General features: G+C 37.2%; 1 protein-coding gene across 1 annotated transcript; it reads right to left on the bottom strand.

The window, feature by feature from the left end:
- Positions 1-1,190: 1,190 nt before the first annotated feature.
- Positions 1,191-21,440, bottom strand: LOC146699061 (sialoadhesin-like). The gene is made up of 11 exons (XM_085471970.1): positions 21,380-21,440; positions 20,683-21,099; positions 18,984-19,304; positions 18,571-18,849; positions 5,492-5,749; positions 4,591-4,848; positions 3,765-4,022; positions 3,388-3,672; positions 3,074-3,179; positions 2,905-2,974; positions 1,191-2,080 (listed from the first exon to the last, which is right to left on the bottom strand). The coding sequence occupies exons 1-11, from the start codon at positions 21,438-21,440 to the stop codon at positions 1,781-1,783; spliced, it is 2,613 nt and encodes an 870-aa protein (XP_085328096.1). The 3' UTR covers positions 1,191-1,780.
- Between the last annotated feature and the right edge of the window lie 689 nt (positions 21,441-22,129).

The raw sequence follows: 22,129 nt of genomic DNA on the forward strand, positions 1-22,129 counted from the left end.
ACATTTTCATGACATTTAAATCTGGAGATGGCTGTTATTGAGAGTGTGGGCTTTTCTCATTTCTCTCACATTTTATGCTTCCATTTCTTTCTTCTCCATCCTTCTGCCTGTAATTTGGAAATTTATCTCAGTGTGTTGCCTTAGAGGAATTCCTAGTTCCTAAAATACATCTGGAGGAGATGGGAATGAGGACCTCTGCAGAAGGAGCTATAAGCAAAGATTAAGCAGCAACTTCAGGGGCTGAAAACTGAAACAAACATAAAAGAGCCACCCTTAGTGAGGATGCAGAGGTGGTCCGCTTATCTGTAAAGTATAAAACAACCATGACACACCAGGAATATAACGCTAAGGGTTAAAATCATGTGTACAGAGTGTGTTAAGGGTTAATAATATGTGTGGATAAATTAAAAACATAAGCTATAAAAAATATTTAAGGTTATGATCATGTAAAAATCACAGATAATTTTGAGTTAAAAGCAGGATGAGTTTTTTAAAATTTTGTTGTGTCTTTAAGTACAGATGCTGGGTTTGGTTGTACTTGACTTATGTTACTCAAAGATGCCACTAGATGGCGCATACTGCTCAGGATGAATGCAAAACCTTGTTAGAGGCAAGTAAATGAAAAATAAATAGTATATGAATATCTAAAGAGTGTTGATATTTTGTAGCCATAAAATCAAAAATTGTTTATATTCTTTGCACTTTAAGCACTTGTTGGCCATGTCTTAGAACTGATATGCCTTTCCTGAAGAAAATGTTGCACGCTTCGTTTTGTAGGGAAATACGTTACCATACTGAAAAAAGGGAATTTCATCATTACTGTCATAACCTGATTTTGACTGCTGGAATGAGAAAACTGTTGTTTGAGCAAGCAACTTAAAAACAGCCCCAAATAATATGTAAACTGTAGTGTGCTTGTTGAAAGTGAGCATGCAGACTGCTTGTAATTTTAAGCTATAAAGACTTTTGTATATTGTTTTTAGGAACCCTTACACGTGCATTGTTATTGTGTACTTAAGGAGTGTTCGGGGACTTTTGACATTAGCATTAGAACCACTGAAGCTAGTTATATCATTAGCTTGAAATAGATTGTTTGGTATAAAACAAATGATTTGGTCAAAATAAACATTCTGACTTGATGAACGTGTCGGATAAAAACTCAAAAAGAAAATAAATGATCTCATGCAAGACAGGGAAAAAATAAATTTACTAAGCAAAAAGACGTACATTTTTCAGCAAGAATACAAAGTACAAAAAACATGGTTTAAAATGGCATTTTGTGAAAGCACTAAAAGGAAACTCCAAAGATCATTTGTCACACTTTGGCTGTACACTTTCAAATATATGTGGCCAGACAATGTCAGTGTTGGCCATCTGCCAAATGGAAACTTAAACCGTTAAAAATCTGCAAAATACATCAAGAATACAGTAAAAAAAAAGTTAAGCCACTATATTTACTACTACAGCTAAATGTCATTGGGCAAGATTTTATAGTAAAGAAGTATAGACATCTAAAAATTGCTTAACCATGACATTTTTCTAATATGTGTAATCATTAAACTATTGCAGAGCATTATATTCAGAGGTAACATTTTCATCCCTGTAAGATTTGATTTGTTAATATTTGTGAAGTTTACAACATAGAGAAAATTTTAATTCAAACACAAAATGGAAATTTTAATTCAAAAATTAATTCAAACACAAAATGGAAATCCATCCATCCATCAATTACATCTGAAGAGATCAATATTTATCCTTAGCAACTATACAAAAGAATTCCTCAATTATCATCTATTATGTCATTCACAGTGGAGTACACTGCCTCATCTTCCCCTTCCTTCTTTTCTGGTTCACAGTGTTTCATCTCCCCCTCCAACATTTTACCGTCGTCTCCATCATCATCTACTTGTTCTTTTTTTATTATCCTCTTGATTTCAGCGTACTCCGTCTTTGTGCTTTCTTGCGTCCTTGCTGGCTTTGTTTTTAACAGGGAAAAATCAATGGTGGCATATTCCACTTCTTTTGTCCCACTGTTTGAGTTCAGGGTCTGGTTGTTTTGTAATGCTTGACCATCATATATCTGATAGGTACAAAGTAAATTGTTTCAGTCATTTATCAGCTACAGGCAGCCCAACATTGTGCAAACTATCCATTTATCTAGTGTGTATTCTTTCATGCTTCAAAGGGTTTGAGTTCTGCGCCATATTCTAAGTCAAGCTATCCTATTTGTTTGGTTTCTCTCTCCATCTGTCCCTTCCTGCGTTGTGCTGGTGTAAGGGGTGCACCTGTAAATTGCTAGGCAGTGTTAAACGTCGCCTAGCAGAATAAAGGCAGCGTCACTTTATTCTGAAGCCTCTGCCTACCATTACAGCTATGCCTTGTTGTCAGCCCATGTTTTCAATGATGCACCTATCTAAAGTTGTATAATATGTAGTGTTCATTAAAGGATTGGCTTTTCATTTCTGGAAAACAATCAACTTTCCTGACACTGTCTTGCTTGACACTGTCTTGTGTGTTGTTGTTTAGTGTAGTCCTGATGGACTGAGCTGACTTATTATTGTTTCACCTGATAGCGCTGTGCAGTGAGTGGTTAGTTTGGTGGGGTGGTTTGTTTTAATATAAGAGGTGGTTCAGTGTGTGTGTGTGTGTGTGTGTGTGTGTGTGTGTGAGAGAGAGAGAGAGAGATTCCTATCTACATACTATGCATATACATCTGCCTTTATGTAACACAGAGATGTGAAAGATTTTTATTTTTATGCCTTGAAATGATGAGTTTTATCCAGTGGAATCCAGTGTGGATTACCAGCAGCAGTAAGACTTCTTCCAAATGTATGCAAGATATTTGTGCAGAAACCCATTTTATTATTTTAAGTTATATCAAAAAAGATGAATCAACATAAATACCAGTGGGTCATCTGGACGTGTCAGCATCACAAAAGTGTCATTCAAATGTCCAGAACTCGTCATTTCTTTCCTGTAGAAAAGGGCATATTTACAGAAACAATGTTGAAATGAATCTTAATTTGCATCTACACGGAAACATTAATAATAACTACAAAAATAAATTCTGTACCTGTAGCACTTTTTTGCCAAAAAGCAAACACCTGATGAAAGAACTGCACCAATCAAAAATGCAATGATAATTTCCAGAAATTGCCACCTAAGACCCGATGACAGCTCTGCACTCGAAGGAAACAACATGAAAAACCTGTTAACTCACATATTGAATTATATACAGCACACCTAATGGCTAGTCTAATGATTGTCTTAATTACATAGGTCATAGATTACATGGGTCCAAAAATGGTAGTAAAAATGTCAAGTGGTTAAAAGTGTTACAGAAAGGGTTTTAATTTAAAACAACAGCAACAACCAAACAAAACTTACCATCTTTTTTGGACAAGTTGTTATTGATCAGCAGGTTCTCTCTTACTTCTCCATTTCCATTGTTGCTAACACATTCAACAGTGCTGTTGCCATGGTTTTTTACAGTGAGACTGACAGTGCTGTTGACTGTGTGGTTTGATACACTAGTAATGACAGAGTACTCAGTGTGGTGATTCAACAGAGGCCATGTGATGTTAGGTAAAGGAAAGCCTTCACTGATGCACACACAGGTCAAACCCTCAGACTGAAGCACACATCCTGAGCCATTCTGTATCTTTGTATGCCCTGTAAACATGTAGTCAGAATCATAAAACAGGACACGCTGCAAGCTATAATGTTAATGAACTTCAGGTTAAAAATACATGCCATCTACTTACAAGTCACAGTTACATCAACATATGAAGGCACAGCTGTGTCCAGATGTTTTACTGTACAGATGTACTGCCCTGAATGTTCTGATGTTACATTATGGATGACAAGTGTAGCTGATCCAGTGTCATTGTGCAGCTTTGTGTTAGAACTAAGTTTAGACCACACAATCACGGATGGAGGAAAACTTTCAGCACTGCAGGTCAGATTCAGAACATCTCCCTCCTTAACAGTTGTATTCCCCATGATCTGATGTGTCCTGTTATCTGCAAAATACATTTCAGTGAGTTCAGTGGTATATTTAAGGAGAGGGCAAGTTACACTGACATGTAATCATTCAACCAGAAAAATGAAGGATAAGAATGATAACAACGCGAGTTTAATTAATGCAAAGTGTAAAATGCCACAAATGTCATTAAAATGCAAATTACAATTTGGTCACTGTACAACATCATAATAGTTTTCAACAGGCTCTTAATACATTTCCTCTTACTTCCCCTGTATAGTGCAGTCTACAGTGTTCCTCTTTCTAAACAAAGTTTTACTCTACATCTATAAATAAAAGATATACATTTGCACATCGTCTTCAACTTATCAAAATTATTTTAAATGACATTTTTGAAAAGTACAAGTCGTCAGTGGTATCACTGTCTGAACATTTCAAAGCCAATATACACAGATATTGAGATGATATCACATATTTAATGAGGTGTGGCTGTAAGAGTTATTCAAAAGAATTACACTAATCTAAATGCACCATTTCAGGTACCAGATGAAACGAATATGACCACTGCTAAAAATCTTCTGCTTAAAAGCACAAAGTTTTGTACTTACATATCACTGTGATATTGATATCCTTCTTCAGGGTATTGTTCATATATGTAACTGCACAGATGTACTGTCCAGAATGTTCTGGTTTCACATTCTCAATGACAAGCCTGGCTGATCCAGAATAACTGTGCAAGTTTGTGTCAGAACCAAGTTTAGACCACACAATCAGAGATGGAGGGAAACTGTCAACACTGCAGGTCAGATTCAGAACATCTCCCTCCCTAACAGTTGTATTCCCCATGATCTGATGTGTCCTGTTATCTGCAAAATACATTTCAGTGAGTTCAGTGGTATATTTAAGGAGAGGGCAAGTTGCACTGCCATTTTCTGTTCAATCAGAAAAATGCCCGAACGCCCCTCAAAAAACATAAAAAAAAATCACATCTTGCAAAGCTGTGTAGATGTTAACTTGCAGGATAAGAATGATAACAGCGTGTGTTTAATTAATGCAAAGTGTAAAATGCCACAAACGTCAATAAAATGCAAATTACAATTTGGTCATTGTACATTATCATAATAGTTTTCAAAAGGCTCCTAATACATTTCCTCTTACTTCCCCTGTATAGTGCAGTCTACAGTATTTCTCTTTCTAAGCAAATTTTTACTCTACATCTATAAATAATAAGATGTACATTTGTACATCGTCTTCAACTTTTCAAAATTATTTTAAATGACATTTTTGACATTTATGAAAAGTACAAGTCGTCAGTGGTATCACTGTCTAAACATTTCAAAGCCAATATACACAGATGTTGAGATGATATCATATATTTAACGAGGTGTGGCTGTAAGAGTTATTCAAAAGAATTACACTAATCTAAATGCACCATTTCAGGTATCGGATGAAACGAATATGACCACTGCTAAAAATCTTCTGCTTAAAAGCACAAAGTTTTGTACTTACATATCACTGTGATATTGACATCCTTCTTCAGGGTATTGTTCATATATGTAACTGCACAGATGTACTGTCCAGAATGTTCTGGTTTCACATTCTCAATGACAAGCCTGGCTGATCCAGAATAACTGTGCAAGTTTGTGTCAGAACCAAGTTTAGACCACACAATCAGAGATGGAGGGAAACTGTCAACACTGCAGGTCAGATTCAGAACATCTCCCTCCCTAATAGTTGTAACACCACTGATTGTAATTTCTTTCATATCTGTGAGATAAAAATACACATTTTACAATCATGTTATTTCCTTTTCAGAATCTGCTGATGATTCAATAGATTTTAAAAAATGCAAACAATAAATAGGAGGTTGCAAAGTACTCACGGTTTACATGTACAGTCAAAGTCTCCTCTGTAGATTTTCTACCTGTGAAGTTGATCTTGCAAGTGACACTGGTGTTATGGTGTTCAGCTGAAGGATTAAAGGTCAAAGTTGAGATGTGTCTCTGTGTGAAAGTCGTCGGATTGTCAGTGTTGAAATCAGTCCTGTTTCCTTTAATGTAAGATTCAGTCCCTCCTGCTCCTCTCCATGTCCAGGTGATTTCAGGAACAGATCCAGAGCAGAGACCAGGAGCAGTGCAGGTGAGTGTGGCCTGCTGTCCCTCAGACAGTGTGGGAGTCATTACTGTGGGCTTCTGACTAAGACCTTATGGAAATAAATTGCATTAATGAACCCAAATTAACTACCGGAAGTTCATCTAGCACATTAATCTGGGTTCAAATAATAAGCTATTTAGTGAAAATGGTCGTTTTGCCAGGAACTGCTGCAGTTCCTACTAGAGATGGACCGATCCGATATTACGTATCGGTATCGGTCCGATACTGACCTAAATTACTGGATCGGATATCGGAGAAAAATAAAAAATGTAATCCGATCCATTAAATATCACGAAAGCACCTCGCAAAACTTGCAACACGCCGTAACTCACCTCAGAACGTTAGCAGTCGGAGCAGTATGCATCACGTGATAGAGCAGCTGTGGCATGCGGACCTGTCGGTGGTCTGGATAGCATGTGGAGCTTCGCTAGCAACCTGGCATTTCATCTCCGACAAAGTTATCCCCGAGAGAAGTAAAGCAAGTGTGTAAGTCCATCTCTGAATGTTTGTAAAGCATTCCTGTGTTAAGCTTAACAAGCGACTGCCTCTCGCTCTCCGGCTGCTACTTCAATCATGAAACTGCTTAAATGATCAGCTGATCGGCTTTTCTGTCGCGAGTCCGTCTCTCTTGTTTGTTTTTGGCCCACTTTGCACCAGAAAGAGGAAACCAGCGGCTGAACAACAGCAGAACGTTTAAGCTTGATAAGCTGTTGTTAGAATTTATTTAATATTTCTTTCTACACCAGGATCTTTTTCTACGTAGCTGACGCTGGTAACTGTGCAGGGGCGGATCTAGCAAAGTTTAGCCAGGGGGGCCGATAGGGCATGAACAGGGAAAAGGGGACACAAAGACATACTTTTCTTTCTTATTCTCATTTAAAATGTCGAGCTTTTAATAAATAATTATCTGACACCCAAAGTTTTAATTTGATGTAAAATGAATAGAAGTCAATTACTGTATATAGTGACTATTAAGTCTAATATACCCTAGTAAGCTATAGTACTTTTTACTTTGGGAAGGTACCATCTGTGCAGTCTGCAATTTTGTTGAAGAAAGATGTTGAATCTATTTAATATTTCTTGAAAAATAATTGATTTCTGTGCATTTTTTTTCACACTGCATCAAATTAAGGTTGATTACGTCGATTAAGCATCATGAGGTGGCGCGTGAGGGGTGGTTCCTTATTTTTTATTTATTTATTTTTGTTGTTGCTGGGAGTTGGAACCCTATTAGTTAGGTTGCTTAATATTTACGCTAAGTACTCTTTAAAATACCAGAATAGGGAGGATGGTGTAGGTTTAAGTTTATTAGATTGATCAGTATTGCTGAACTATGAAATATTTTTTTTGTATACAGGTATAACAGAATAGCTTTAGTGTAGTTGTTGTTTTAAACTTGAGTATGAACTTGCAGACTTGCAAAATGCAGCAAGATATTTTAAAAAACAGTTTTGTTGATTAAAAAACACTATATCGGATTCATATCGGTATCGGCAGATATCCAAATTTATGATATCGGTATCGGTATCGGACATAAAAAAGTGGTATCGTGCCATCTCTAGTTCCTACCAGCTACCATAGAGGTCAACAATTCCCCAGAAGAGTTAATACTTCATTAAGACCATAAAAATCCTAAATATGTTATTATACATGACTTTTTTCTACATGATTGGCCTTGGAATAGCTTTTCATACCTTTAACAGAGACAGTTACTCTTGGAATGAATGTGAATCCATCTTGTTGTCCATTCATTTCACCAGTAACTCTGAGCTGATATGATCCAGAATCAGACTCTTTCAGATCGTTAATGATGATGCTGCAGTTGTTCTGACTCACATCAGGCTCCAAACGTGAGACTCGTCCTTCAAACCCAGACTGAGCTTTTTTGTCTGTGTTTTTGTTGCTGTGAAATATTATGACAGCTTCACTGCACCTGTGTTGAGATGTTTCACATTTGTACCAAACTGTATGTTTGGGTGTAAACTCATCAGCAGTAGTGAAAGAACACGGGATCACAACACAGAGTCCAGCCTCTGCTGTTAGTTCTCGCTCACTCAGAGTAACACAGTATCCTTTGTCACAGTGTTGTTGGCCCCAGGCTGAAGCACCTGTTAATGCAAAGGGAAAGATAAATATAATGATATATCACAGTAACTTGTATTTTTTACACAAGGTGTTTGTTTGTGCTATATACAGCAACTATAGTTTTCACATTTCATGGTGTATTATATCCAGGTTATGAAATCTGCCTGGATATTAGTTAACAGTATCTCGAGACATGTTTCACAAAAGATTAAATTAATTGTTAAAAAGCCAACAGATGATAGTAAAGGCACAAATTTATGATGAATTGTGAGTGTTAATAAAATCTTATCATCTGGATAAATTTCAGAAAAAGAGTGTTACATACAAATATAAAAAAAATCAAATACAAATATAGTAGAATTACATGAAAGGAGAAGATACAAACCTGTGCCAACAATGCTGCCTTTTACAGAGAAAAACAGATTTGCCCAGATGAGCACAAACATGTTCGATGCTCGAGACATTCAGTCTCTCCCTCCACAGAATAACTTGTCCAGCAGAGGAGCAGCCTCTGCTGTTAGTTTTTGTTCACAAAGGATAACACAGTATTCTTGAGACTGCTGTCTTCCACCAGTTTTGCAACCTAATTACAAGAATACAGAAGAGTCAAAATGTTTTTTAGCATTGCTGCTCTCAGAGAAAAGCAGAATACCCCAGATGAGAACAAATGTTCGATATGTGACACGTTCAGTTTATCCCTCCACAGAGAAACTTGAACGCAGATGATGTAAAGATGCAGAACTAAAACAAGGGATTGTCCACATTTTACACAAATTATCTTAAAGAATGTCACATAATTTGCTAGCAGTCATATGTATAAACTCGGTCTTAATACATAGCTGTATCATTTAATTAATACAACAACAGAAATAAATGTAGAAACAGTCCACCAGTTTTTTTGTCCAGCACAAGTAACTTTTGTCAGCAGTGCCATATAGAAGAAAAGGTGGAATTGTATTTATTTTTTACCTTTTTCCTGTGTTTCTCGTTCTCTCTTCTCTCCACAGTGATCTCAGCTGACTGCCCTAGTCGTCTCTATTTTCTGTTTCTTCCTTGTTTTTGCACCAAGATATAAGGAAGTTTCTCAGCACACGTTTAAATGTTACTGAGCAAGACTGGCTTCAGTAAAAGCACCATCTTATATCACACTATGTAAATGTATTTCTCACTACTTAAGCACTGAGAAATGCAGCTGTTTTATTTGCTTAAAAAAGACCCTCTACTGCTGAATCTCTGCATAGAGAGTATTCTTTTTTTTCTTGATAACTCGAAGCTGGTAAAAATTAAGGAATTGGAACTGGTGAAGAAACCTCATGTTACTGACAGTGTGTGGTACATGCACAGTCGTGGCCGCAAGTTTTGGCTGTGGCATAAAGTTTCTTTTTTGTGTACTTTGCTGATCTTTTGCTGTCCCTTGCATTTAATGTCTCACTGTATGTATACATTCAAAACAGAAGTAGCAACAAATCCAAAGGCAACTACCCGACTGCAGGCCACAAATGATCTGAAATCACATTACTGGCACACTGGTACAGCACATGTGAGTGAAAGCTTCACAAGCAACAGTGGTGTGTAAATTCAAGAAACATAAGAAACATGTTTCCCTCCTGTTTTTCTTTCCCTCCTTTGTGTATTTAATGTGTCTTCCTTTGCTCTTTGTTGCGTTGTCCCCTCACGGTGCTGTGTTTTTCTTCCATGCTCCTGGTAATGTTCTGGTTCTCTGTTTCCTGGTTTTCTAGTTTGCGCTACATGTTTTGAGTTTCTAGTTTAGTTTTCTTGTATTTTATTTTCAAGTTTTTCTACAGCAATAAAGCTGCCGTTTTGAGTTTATTCCTTTGTGTATGTGTCTTGCTTTTGGGTTCTTCATCCTGCCTGGCACACATCACATACTTTGACATTCTTGGGGCTTTAGCAGATTTCAAAGTTTCATACACGCCTTCATATTGCAGAGTTCACATAAGTAATATTTTTACGTGCATCAAAATAAGTTGTATTTAAAAGGAAATCTCACAATGTCTATGTTACCGTTTTATTTTAATATCAATATTCAATAAGCCAAAAATAACTAAAACTAGCAACATGTACAGTAAATTTAATGGTCAAGACAAAGGGTGTTTTCACATCCTCTTTTAAGCTGAAAGAGAAAAAAGTGTTGAATAGACAGTTGTGTGTGTTTAGCTGTTTCTTTGAACCACCAAGTAGTTCAGAGAAACAGCTTGCCACCGGCTTTCATGTTGGCAAAATGATTGTAAGTCACATATTTTGTCCAACTGTGCTTCAATGCTGTGGCTGTGTTTGGCAAGGCACACACAGACGTTTCCCTTCCTATAAAATTTAAGTAACATTGTTACTTAAAAAAATACTCAGGGAAGTTCAGTTAACGCTAGAAATGTGCTTTGGAGTTTGTACGTGCTTTGTCTCTAGAGGCCACCGTATGTAAATATATATAAATAAAACCACGGTTTATTTTTTTACATTAATAATTCCTTTTGTGCATAATTTTACATTGTTGTTAATAATAAATTAATTAAAGCAACAAAACAACCTGAAGAGCCGGTTGGGAGCCGAAAGAGCCGACTCTTTTTAGTGAGCTGAGCCGAAAGAGCCAGTTCTCTAAAAAGAGCCGGAAATCCCATCACTACTCTGTTGCAGTGTCTGCTTGTGAGTCTGTCTGTAAGTTCAGTCTGTGTTTCCTGTTTTGTTTTGAAAGTCCGTGTCTCATGTTAGCATGTCTGGTTTTGCTTCCTTTGTCTCGTCAGCCCTGATGCGCCCCAGCTGTTTCCCTCCTGTCTCCCATTCCCTGATTGCTCCTCGGTGTATTTAAGCCCCGTGTTTTCGTTTGTTTGTGTTGCGATTTACCCTCATCTTGTAATGTGTGTTCTGTCTGCCTATGTGAGTTTATTTTGTAACTTTCAGTGTTGTTCCTTTTTAGTTCAGCATTAAAGCTGGTTTTAATTTCACATTTTGCCTCAATTAGTTTGCACTTTGTGTCCTCCTTACCACCATTCCTCCCTGCACACAGCCTTCACATGACATTTTCACCCACCTTAATAGGTCTTGCATTAGTATAGAGTGTGTGTCCACACCAGATCCTGGAATTTCATCTCTCAAACTCTTCCTCTCTAGGTCTTGAATAGTGTCATCTGGTTGGTTAACTCCGAATTACAGAGTAAGCTTTCCTCCTTAAACTTCCATAATACACACATCCAGCAAACTAAAAAGTTCCTATTCTGTACTATCAAAACAAATCCACATAAATCCTAATTAAAATGAATACTCCTTCTGGCAAAATGTAATTATTATGAAAGCAAAGCCATTTAGGCGATGTTAAATCTATTTTCCTTTAAAATATTCCTTTCTCTCACTGGAGTCTGCAGCTGCAACCAGATGCAACTGTGTTGTACCACCTAGTGATGGGTCCAGCAACACTGACGCACCGGCACATGTATCAAGCTCACAGAGCGAAACCTGTATCGGTGCATGTGTCGCTTTAAGAAAAAGTCACGTGATCGATACAGCTGCTGTATCGCTCATTGCCAACGCTCTAAACTGTGTTTAAAAGGTACCACATCTGCATCTGTCAACGGAATGTGTCGCCACCAAAACAACAAAAACAAAATTACTCTCGCAAAGAAACAGATAATACATATCTCTCCATAAAAAAATGGAGCCCAAAAGAAAAAGAAAAGCTTCTGCTGCGTGGGATCATTTCAATCTTTTAACTGCAAATAAGGTAACTGTTTGTCTGTCTTTGTTTCAGTGTAATCTATCAGAATAGGAAAAACAGCAATGTGACCTGCAGTGTAAAGTATTCATTACATTTTATGCAGGTTAAATGTCGCATCTGTTCTGCGGCGCTTTCTTACACAAACAAAAGCACCTCCTCAATGTTTAGGCATTACAGAGCCAAACATGAAAATGAGGAGACAAACACACGGAGAATGAACACAGCTAGGCCTATATAGACATTGAGCAGCATTGTCATCATTTTTTTTCATTAATATATGTTTTATTATTTTGAAATCAAGCATCTAGGAAGACTGTTTTTGACCAGGCAGTCCTGAATTTTATTTTATTTTTTTATAAAAGACAATCCCTTAGTATTGTGGAGAGTGTTGGAGAGAAACATTCCAAGATCAGAGGATCCTTTAACGTACAGGGGGAATAGGAAGACATCTTATCCGAACCTTTTCCACCTGCCTTTACAGTTTTTGTGTACCCCAGCTTCATCTGTGCCCTGTGAGCGTGTGTTTTCCAAAGCTGAGGAAATGGTGTCAAAAACGCAATGGACTGAATGCAAAAACATTGGATAAACTTATTTTTCGGAATAGAAATTTATAATAAACTCTGAGTCAAATACTACGGTGGCCCCTAGAGACAAAGCACGTACAAACTCCAAAACACTTGCAAACTAAAAAACACGTACAAACTCCAAAACACTTGCAAACTCCAAAACACTTGCAAACTCCAAAACACATGCAAATTCCAAAACACATGCAAACCCCAAAACACATGCAAATTCCAAAACACAACGGAAGTGCTCCAGGACGCTAGGGGCAGTGTTGAGCTCAATTTGCAAAATAAATGGCAAGTTTGTCTGTATGGGACGGTCTAGTCTCTGTCGCGCTTCCCAGGTTACCTAGCAACCGTGATACTAACCGCTGGAAACGTGTCATACAACTTGGTTTGACAGAAATGAAGGAGAACATATTTTGTTCATTTGTTTGTTTATTTCTACAAGAGCTTTGTGTGATTTGATAAGTATCTGAGGCTGAGACCACAGGACAGTAAAACATGATTTTTGGGCTTCATTTCTGTACTGAACAGTTATTTCAAGATTAGTTAGTAAATAAGAATTAGCTGATGTTGTTCATGAGACTAAAGTCATATCACTTTGGTAATGTAAATATAATATGGCCAATATTATAGTTATTATATTAATCATTATTAGCTATTACAGCACTGAACATGCACTCTGTGTCAAATACTGAGCTTCAGTACAGATTCAAGTTGCAGTTATTTATATGTCTTAACACCTTAAATCTTCACTCAAAGACAAGTATCTTTGACAGTGCATATATAGGTGTATCATATATAAGAGACAAATGTTGTTCCTTCAGTATGTTGGCATTACTAAATTTGGCTCATTGCTTACATATATTTATAAAAAGAAAACGTACAAGCTGTGAAAACTGTTTCTGATCAAATGAAGAGTAGACTGATATATGAAATATTCCCTTATTGGGTGAGAAAATCAGACCATGTCATAACTGCTTTAAGTCATACAGAATAGATATCAGAGCCTTAAACAGGCTGACTTCTGCTAAATGGGTCAAACTGGGCAGAAAGTATACAAACACATAACATCCTGATAGAATATGATGTAACACTATAGATCAACTTACCTCAGAATATATAAAGCATATAAACAATTACAGCAATATGATGCAACAAACACAGCAGTACTACTAATCCAAAATACTCAAAGCTTCATAGAACTGAAACAAACATTTATTTTTAGCTCCATTCTGCTGCTGATACATACTTTAGGTTTCTGAATATTAAACTTGTTGCTGCCTTTCATAGTGTGTAACTTGAAGGCCCTGAGTACTTTCTCCCACACTGAAAACACTGGGAGGATAAAATTATTTGAACATTACCTAATAAGACTGATTCAGGACAGACAGTTATGTTAAACTTTCCTAGCAGTCCTTCACAAACAGGGAACAGTCTGTCTATTCTCTCCATCTGTCAGCTGCTGCTGGCTCTTCCTCACACACTGCTGAGTTTGTCCTGGTGGATCATCAGGGGTGCAAAGCCTCACAGATGATGTGCAGCAGTGGGTCCCTCAGTCTGTCCTCACTCTGGACACTTGCAGTTGTCACACATGGAAATCAAATGTGTGATAAGCTGCAGGATTCAAACACAAGTGTGACTTATAAATGAATGTTCATACTTTTATTACACAATCAGAGAGAAAGAAACAGAGAGAGTGCAGGACAGACAGACAGGTGACAGTCTCAGGTGTATACACTACTACAAACAGGAGGATTTAGTGTTTGTGTTATTACGAAACAAGAAGAGTTCCCAGATGGTGCAGTGGACACATGTGTGGCTCCTGTGATTAAAGCATCTTTCTTTCAGCTTAACGAGTGAACCGTCAGCTCGTTCAAACACACGTTAAAGTCCGTTTGGCTCGACACCACCGAACAGAGGCAGCAATATAACATAGCTAACATTAACAGTGCAGTGAATCCTGCTTGTGCCGTGATATTCAGGACTGCAAACCGAGCAGCATCACTGACTTTCAGCTTGTTGTGTTTGTGGATATATGACTGACTTTAATTATCCACAAAATCATCACATTCTCTGTAAGATTAAGGTCGACTATATATATATTTTAAAGTAAAGGCTTTAAAACCAAGTTAACGCTGAAAGTACAGACATCGCTAATGTCACATAACTTTCCCGACATGTGGCCAACAGTAATGTTTTAATGTTCTTCATTATAAAAACATTTGCGCATAAATAAGTGACATAATATCCAGTACTTACTTCTGAAAGTTTACTCTTCGTCCGCTCCACTTCCGCCGTTTTTTTTCGGCAAAATTATCCACACCACCACAGCGCTATGAAGTCTGGGATATATTGGGCCATGAAGGCTACAATTAAGGACGCATTTGAGGGCCACATTTCGAGCAGCCTTTGAATTGGGACAGCCTTCATCGTGTTGCTGTGATGTAATTGGCCTTAAAATGCGGCCTTTAAGGCTGCAGACCCCAAATCCGGTCATTGGTACTTCCTGGCTTGTGTAGTTACTAGGTAACAAAAGCTCAACACTGCCCCTAGCGTCCTGGAGCACTTCCATTGTGTTTTGGAATTTGCAAGTGTTTTGGAGTTTGCATGTGTTTTGGAGTTTGTATGTGCTTTGTCTCTAGGGGCCACCGTAAAATACATTTAAATGGGTAATGTTACATTCACAATACCTTCATTTTAATTTTCACTTAACGTCATTCACAATATATTTCAAAGATGTCTATAATATTTGCAATGTAAAAAATATAAAATGATTCCATGGAAAGTACAATACCTTACAGTGTATACAAGTATGACTAGGTCATTGAATCAGTGCCTGTTGTGAGTCTCAAGTAAGTTGCCTGCAATGATATTTAAGGTCCAGCAGGTGACAGTATGGAGCAAAACAGCAACACTGTGTCGACTCAGTATCGATACAGTTTGGGGAATGTGCTGAGACGCTTCACAAGGCCTCATCTACCCATCACTAGTACTACCTCTCTCCTTCCTGCTTTCTCTTCCACACTCCTCTTTTTTTCTCCCTTTTATAGAGAAGGGCCACAAGCTACACCAATCAACTATTCCCAGTAATCAACTCAAAATAGCTGGCAGCTGGACTACTGAAATCTCCACTGCCACTGTGGCTTATATCTTACACAAACGCAAACAAAAGTGTCCAATAATTGAACAGGAAAATATTCCTCACCTAATGTTTCATGGGAGATTCTGTCAGTTATTCCACCATGCCACATTTTACAACAATGGCAAAGAGGAACAGTAGAAAAACTGTGCTATAACTGACTGACCCCCAGAGAGCTAGTGAACTGATTTGATCCATAAAGAGGTAGAATAATTGTAGCCTTGTTAGCTACAACCTGCTGAACTTACAAAGATAAAAGAAAAGAACAAAAAAGCTCAATTTGCAGCTGTAGACAGGTGAACAATTTTATTAAACTCTATGTATAAATTGAAATAGAAAGTGTAATTTGTTACATATAAAACAATCTCATTTATTTACAATGGAATGTAAAAAATTAACAAATATTAAGCTTTAATTTAATAGCTAATTTAAAATAAAATTTGTAATACCAAAGTATCTGCTTTAATAAAGACAATGAAACTAAATTAAGTACATCACCAAAGTATTGACTACAGGCTGCCATTACAATCACACAGCTATCTGAAACCTGACTTTTTAGTTTATATGGTGTGCAATAACATCATAATCTGGTGACACATCTGCTTTTTGCAGTGACATGTCGGTTCTCTCCTCCTGATGTAGGTTCCCCTTTTTTCTTGAAGTCCTTTAATAAGAAGAAACAGAAGCCCATTATCATCTAAAAGTCTTGACTGCATTCAAAGAGTCAAAAAAACATAAAAATACATGTGGAGAAACATACCAAAGGAACCATATGTAGGTTATGCAGAAGACATTCAAAGTGAGAGATACACCAGCAACAATCCAGGGAAGAACTGTACTGTAAGAACCACAATGTTTCACACGAGCTGCTGTAAGACAGAAGAGAGCACACGCAAACACATATTTATATATGTAAACACACACACGTTTTTTTTTTTATTTGTTTTTTTTATTTGAGTGTTTCCAGGAGCCACAGCTGAGTGGCTTAACAGCCACATGTGTCCGGTGACTGATACTTAGTGTGTAGAAGGGTGCCGAGAAATGTTTAATGCTTTACTCAAATTTTTGTTTTGGATGTTTGTTTGTTTTTGTTTTTGAAAGTACAAATGATTTTGCAGCACGTGATACAATCACTATTGTCCTGAATGTGAGACTTTTCTGCTGCTGAAGTTTAACAGAGATGCATATAATGTTAAAAAATTAGAAATGCACTATTTTGTTGTTTGATACAATATTTTCCTTTGCTGGAATGATGTTCTGTGGCATACTACTAGAAATAAATGAGCTCCAGTGGCAGAAATAAATGCTCTGGATAGTTTTTTTGTTATTAATTTCAATATAATTTGGTATTTTATTTCATTTATTGCAACTGTATTATCTACTGTACTTGTATTTACATAACGTATAAGTAAACCATTAAGTGATATCTCAACCATTTGGTAGAGATCAATATTAAAAAACTATAAGGTCTATAGAAAACAAAAAAAGATTGTGGTAATTAGTCATCCAAGTCTATTAGTATCCAAACAAACAAACAAAAATCCATATCCAAAGACTCATCAGAATTTCTGGAGGTCTTTTTTTCATGGAGAAATTTCAGGTTTTATAGAATATGTTTACAAATATATGTAAAAATCTATCTTCACACAAAACCTAATAATAATTATTAAAGTTACTGTTGTACCTGTAGCAATTTTTGACCAAACAGTGCACGATTACTGAAAAAAAAAAACCCAGTCAAAAAGGCAATGAAGACTATCAGGAATCCTAAAATAAAACTAGATAATTGCTCTGCACTTGAGGGAAATGATATGGAAAGGACAAAGTGCTGTTGTTTATGTTGTTTTGAATTATGTGTAGCACATGCAAACCAGAGATCGTATTAAAAATCCAGTACTGAAATTAGATTCTCTCTTTCTTCTACATGCCCAATGTTGCTAAGAAATCCAACAGTGCTGTTGCCATGGTTTTTTACAGTGAGACTGACAGTGCTGTTGACTGTGTTGTTTGAAACAATAGTAATGATAGTATACTGAGTGTGGTTTTCTAGGAGCAGCCATTTGATGTTAGGTAAAGGAAACCCTTCACTGATACACACTAGTGATGGGATTTCCGGCTCTTTTTAGAGATCCGGCTCTTTCGGCTCCCAACCGGCTCTTCAGGTTGTTTTGTTGCTTTAATTAATTTATCATTAACAATAATATAAAATTATGCAGAAAAGGAATTACTAATGTAAAAAAAAGTGGTTTTATTTATATATGTTTATATATGGCCCCTAGAGACAAAGCACGTACAAACTCTAAAGCATATACAAACTCCAAAAAGCACGTACAAACTCAAAAACACATTTCAAGCATTAACTGAACTTCCAAAACAGAGCTACCCAGATCACTTAAATTACACAATTGAAAGCATGTGTGTATTGTTTGTGTATTTATAGACAAGCACTCATATTTATTCAAATACTTAAAAAAAAAGTTCATTTACGTGTTACTACCACACACCAAATCCAGTTGTTGATACTTCCTGGCTTGTGTAGCCACTAGGTAACAAAAGCTCAACACTGCGCCTAGCATTCTGGAGCACTTCTGTTGCTACTGCGAGTGTAACTAACGCCCCTCCCCCCTCTGCCCAGCGCAAAGTACAGGCCGCGCATGCAGAGTTTAGCGGGGAAAAAAAGGGCGAGAGAGAGGGTGAGAGAAAGAAAAAAAAAAACCTCGTTCACTTCAAAGAGTCGGCTCTAAGAGCCATTTCGTTCGCGAACGACCCATCACTAATACACACACAGGTCAAAACCTCTGACTGAAGCACACATACAGAGCCATCCTGTATCTTTGTATGCCCTATAAACATGTAACATGTCATTTTCATGCAAATATGAACTTCAGATTCAATATTCATATCATCCACTTACATGTCAGAGTCACATTGACATAGGAAGTCAGTGTTTTGTCCAGATGTTTTGCCATACAGATGTACTGCCCAGAATTTTCTGCTGTCACATTCGGGCTGACAAGTGTAGCAGATCCAGTATCATTGTGCAGGTCAGTGTTTTCAGTCTGAAGGTTTGTGTTGGGAGGAACTTTTTTCCACACAATACGAGCTGGCGGGAAACTTTCAACACTGCATGTCAGATTCAGAACATTTCCCTCCCTGACACTTGTCACCCCAGTGACTTCAACTTCCTTCATATCTGTGAGACAAAAAATATAAAGTACATAATCATGTACTTTCCTTAACTTCTGACTTTCTTGCAAAAGCTTGCATGGAGCTGTAAACTTCAGTAGATTTAAAAAACAAAAACAATGAGACTGTAAAAGAACTCACAGTTTACTTTCAAAGTTGAAGCCTCCTCTGTAGTTGTTTCACATGTGAAGTGGATTTTACAGGTAACAGTGGTGTTGTGTTGTTCAGCTGAAGGATTAAAGGTTAAAGTTGAGATGTGTCTCTGTGTTGCATCAGTCAGATTCTCAGTCTTAAAATCCACGCTGTTTCCTGTAATGTAAGATTCAGTCCCTCCTGCTCCTCTCCATGTCCAGGTGATTTCAGGAACAGATCCAGAGCAGAGACCAGGAGCAGTGCAGGTCAGTGTGGCCTGCTGTCCCTCAGTCAGTGTGGGAATCATTACTGTGGGCTTCTGATTAAGAACTGGTGGAAATAAACTGAATTAATGAAACCAAATTAACTACCTGAGGTTAATCTATCACAGTGGTTTCCAAACTTTTTTCGCTGGGCCCCCCTTTGTTTTACAAGAAAAATGTTCGCACCCATATTTTGCTCAATTGCGGTTTATTTCACACCTCAAACATTTAGCAAACAATTAAGCAAATACAAGTAATCTGCAGGTAGTAAGGAAATAAACTACTAACTCTTTTATGCTATGTCCGCACCTACACGGGTATTTTTGAAAACACAGCTGTTTCGTCCACACGTAAACGGCGTTTCGAATCACCGAAAACGGAGATTTTTTAAAACTGAGTTTTTGCGTTTACGTGTGGACGAGGAATACATAGTTCGTCACTCAGCGTCAAAGGTATGTGCCTTTTTTCACGTCAGCTGTGCGCCACGTTATTGTTTACATGAGATGAATTGCAGAATGGCACATAGTCAGATTAACAGTATTTTGTCTCTATCTTCAGGTTTTACACGCTTACATTTACACACGCAGTTACTGTCCCTCCATTTAGAAAGGCAGAGGCTCATGGTGTGATTATTTTACATGTAGTTGTTTTTTTCCTGTGTAATAATATTCAACATTGCTGTCAATACATTTTTCAAAAAATGTCTCTTTGTGCAAAATGGGTTTAAAAACATAAACAGCTGTAGGATCCTGTTTGTCCGTGATTTAGACAGGGGGAACAAATCGTGGCAGGATCAGCCTGATGTTATTTGTATCCCACTGTAACTTTACTGTATAAAGAGCTAACATCTCCAAAATGTCAGGAGTAGTTAGTCATCACAAGATGTGTTTGTGAACTAAAAATCAAGAATGTGGGACGCTGTTTGTCCATGATTTGAAGAGCCCAGCGATGCTCCAGACGAAGGGAAAACCAATTTTGCAGGGGAGACCTACCTTGGCACTTGCTTCACCATATTTTCTAGTCTTTGGCTTAGAATGAAGTTGGTTTGGAAGCATATTCAGCTATGCTTCATCTCCTGCTTTGCATTTGTGCATGCGCCCCGTGCTAGCAGTGTCCAAGCGTTGTTTTGTTTTTTTTCCCCTTTTCATGCCAAGCCCCCCCCCTGCAATGGCTCTGTGCCCCTCCTAGGGGGCGGGCCCCACACTTTGGGAAGGTCTGATCTATCACATTAATCTGGGCTCAAATATTAAAATATTAAATGAAAATGGTTAATAGGAAGCACAGGTTTTATCAGGAACTGCTACATTTCCTACCAGCTACCATAGAGGTCAAGAATTCCCCAAAAGAATGTATACTTCATTAAGACCATAAAATACAAAATATGCTATTGTAAATGACTGAATGTTTTTTTTCTACATGATTGTCCTTGGAATAGATTTTCATACCTTTAACAGAGACAGTTACTCTTGGAATGAATGTGAATCCACCTTGTTGTCCATTCAGTTCACCAGTAACTCTGAACTGATATGATCCAAAATCAGACTCTTTCAGATCATTAATGATGATGCTGCAGTTGTTCTGACTCACATCAGGCTCCAAACGTGAGACTCGTCCTTCAAACCCAGACTGAGCTTTTTTGTCTGTGTTTTTGTTGCTGTGAAATATTATGTCAGCATCACTGCAAAATTTTTGAGATGCTTCACATTTGTACCAAACTATATGTTTGGGTGTAAACTCATCAGCAGTAGTGAAAGAACACGGGACCACAACACAGAGTCCAGCTTCTGCTGTTAGTTCCCGCCCAGTGAGATTAATACAGTATCCTTTGTCGTAACAGTGTTGTTGTGCCCAGGCTGAGGCACCTGTTAATGCAAAGGGAAAGATAAATATAGTGATAAAGAATATTTACTTTACAATAAACATGTCTAATTAGAGACACTGAAATAACTTTTATCTTTTACACGGGCTGCTTGTTTGTGCTGTACTCCACAACTACTATAATGTTCAAAACATTAAATTAAAATGGCACACAAGCCAATAGATGATAGTAAAGGCACAAGTTTATGATGAACTGTGGGTAATAAAAAATTCTTATTATCATCACAAATATAGCAGAATTACAGTAAAGGACAAGATACAAACCCGTGTCAGCAATGCTTCCTTTTACAGAGACAAACAGAGCCGACCAGATGAGAAGAAACATTTTCAATGCTCGAGACGTTCAGTCTCTCCCTCCACAGGATAACTTATCCAGCAGATGAAGCAAACATGCAGAAATCAAAACAAAGAAAGAAAAAGTCAACAATTCAAATCACAGCTCAATAAAAGATGTTGCGTGCTTAGCTTTGAGACAAAGCAATGTGTCCTTTACAAACTGTGACACAAATATACCAATACTCCAGCATTCTTTATGAAAAAGACCTTTGTGACATCTGTTTCTAGATATTGTTTAAAAAATAAAAATTATAATCACAGTGCAGCAATAGCACCAATACAATAATATAATACAATAATAATTACTTGTAATAATAAATAAATTTATATTAACTGCCAAATAAGAGGACAGCATTGGGTCAGTCATACAATTTAATTAATAAATAATGGTCTTATTCACCAGCGCTTCTACATATGTGAAAAAGTCTTTACATTTCTTTTTTTAAAAAGATAGAAAGACTTTAAACCTTTTTTTTACCTGCTTTGCTTTGTTCTTCAAGCTTCTCTTCTCACTGATGTTTGCTGACTAAAGTTTTTCATCGTCGCCTCTCTTCTCTTTTTCTTCCTCATTCTTGCAACAAGGAAGTCTGTCAGTAAACCACTCAACTTTAAAGACTCACATTCTTGTTCCTCTGGTATAATTATAAAATGTTCATTGTTTATTACATAATTTACCTT

This window comes from Copadichromis virginalis, linkage group LG11, assembly GCF_057382275.1.
Source record: "Copadichromis virginalis isolate Kocher_CV1m ecotype Utaka linkage group LG11, C_Virginalis_male_GT1.1, whole genome shotgun sequence".
NCBI lineage: Eukaryota > Metazoa > Chordata > Actinopteri > Cichliformes > Cichlidae > Copadichromis > Copadichromis virginalis.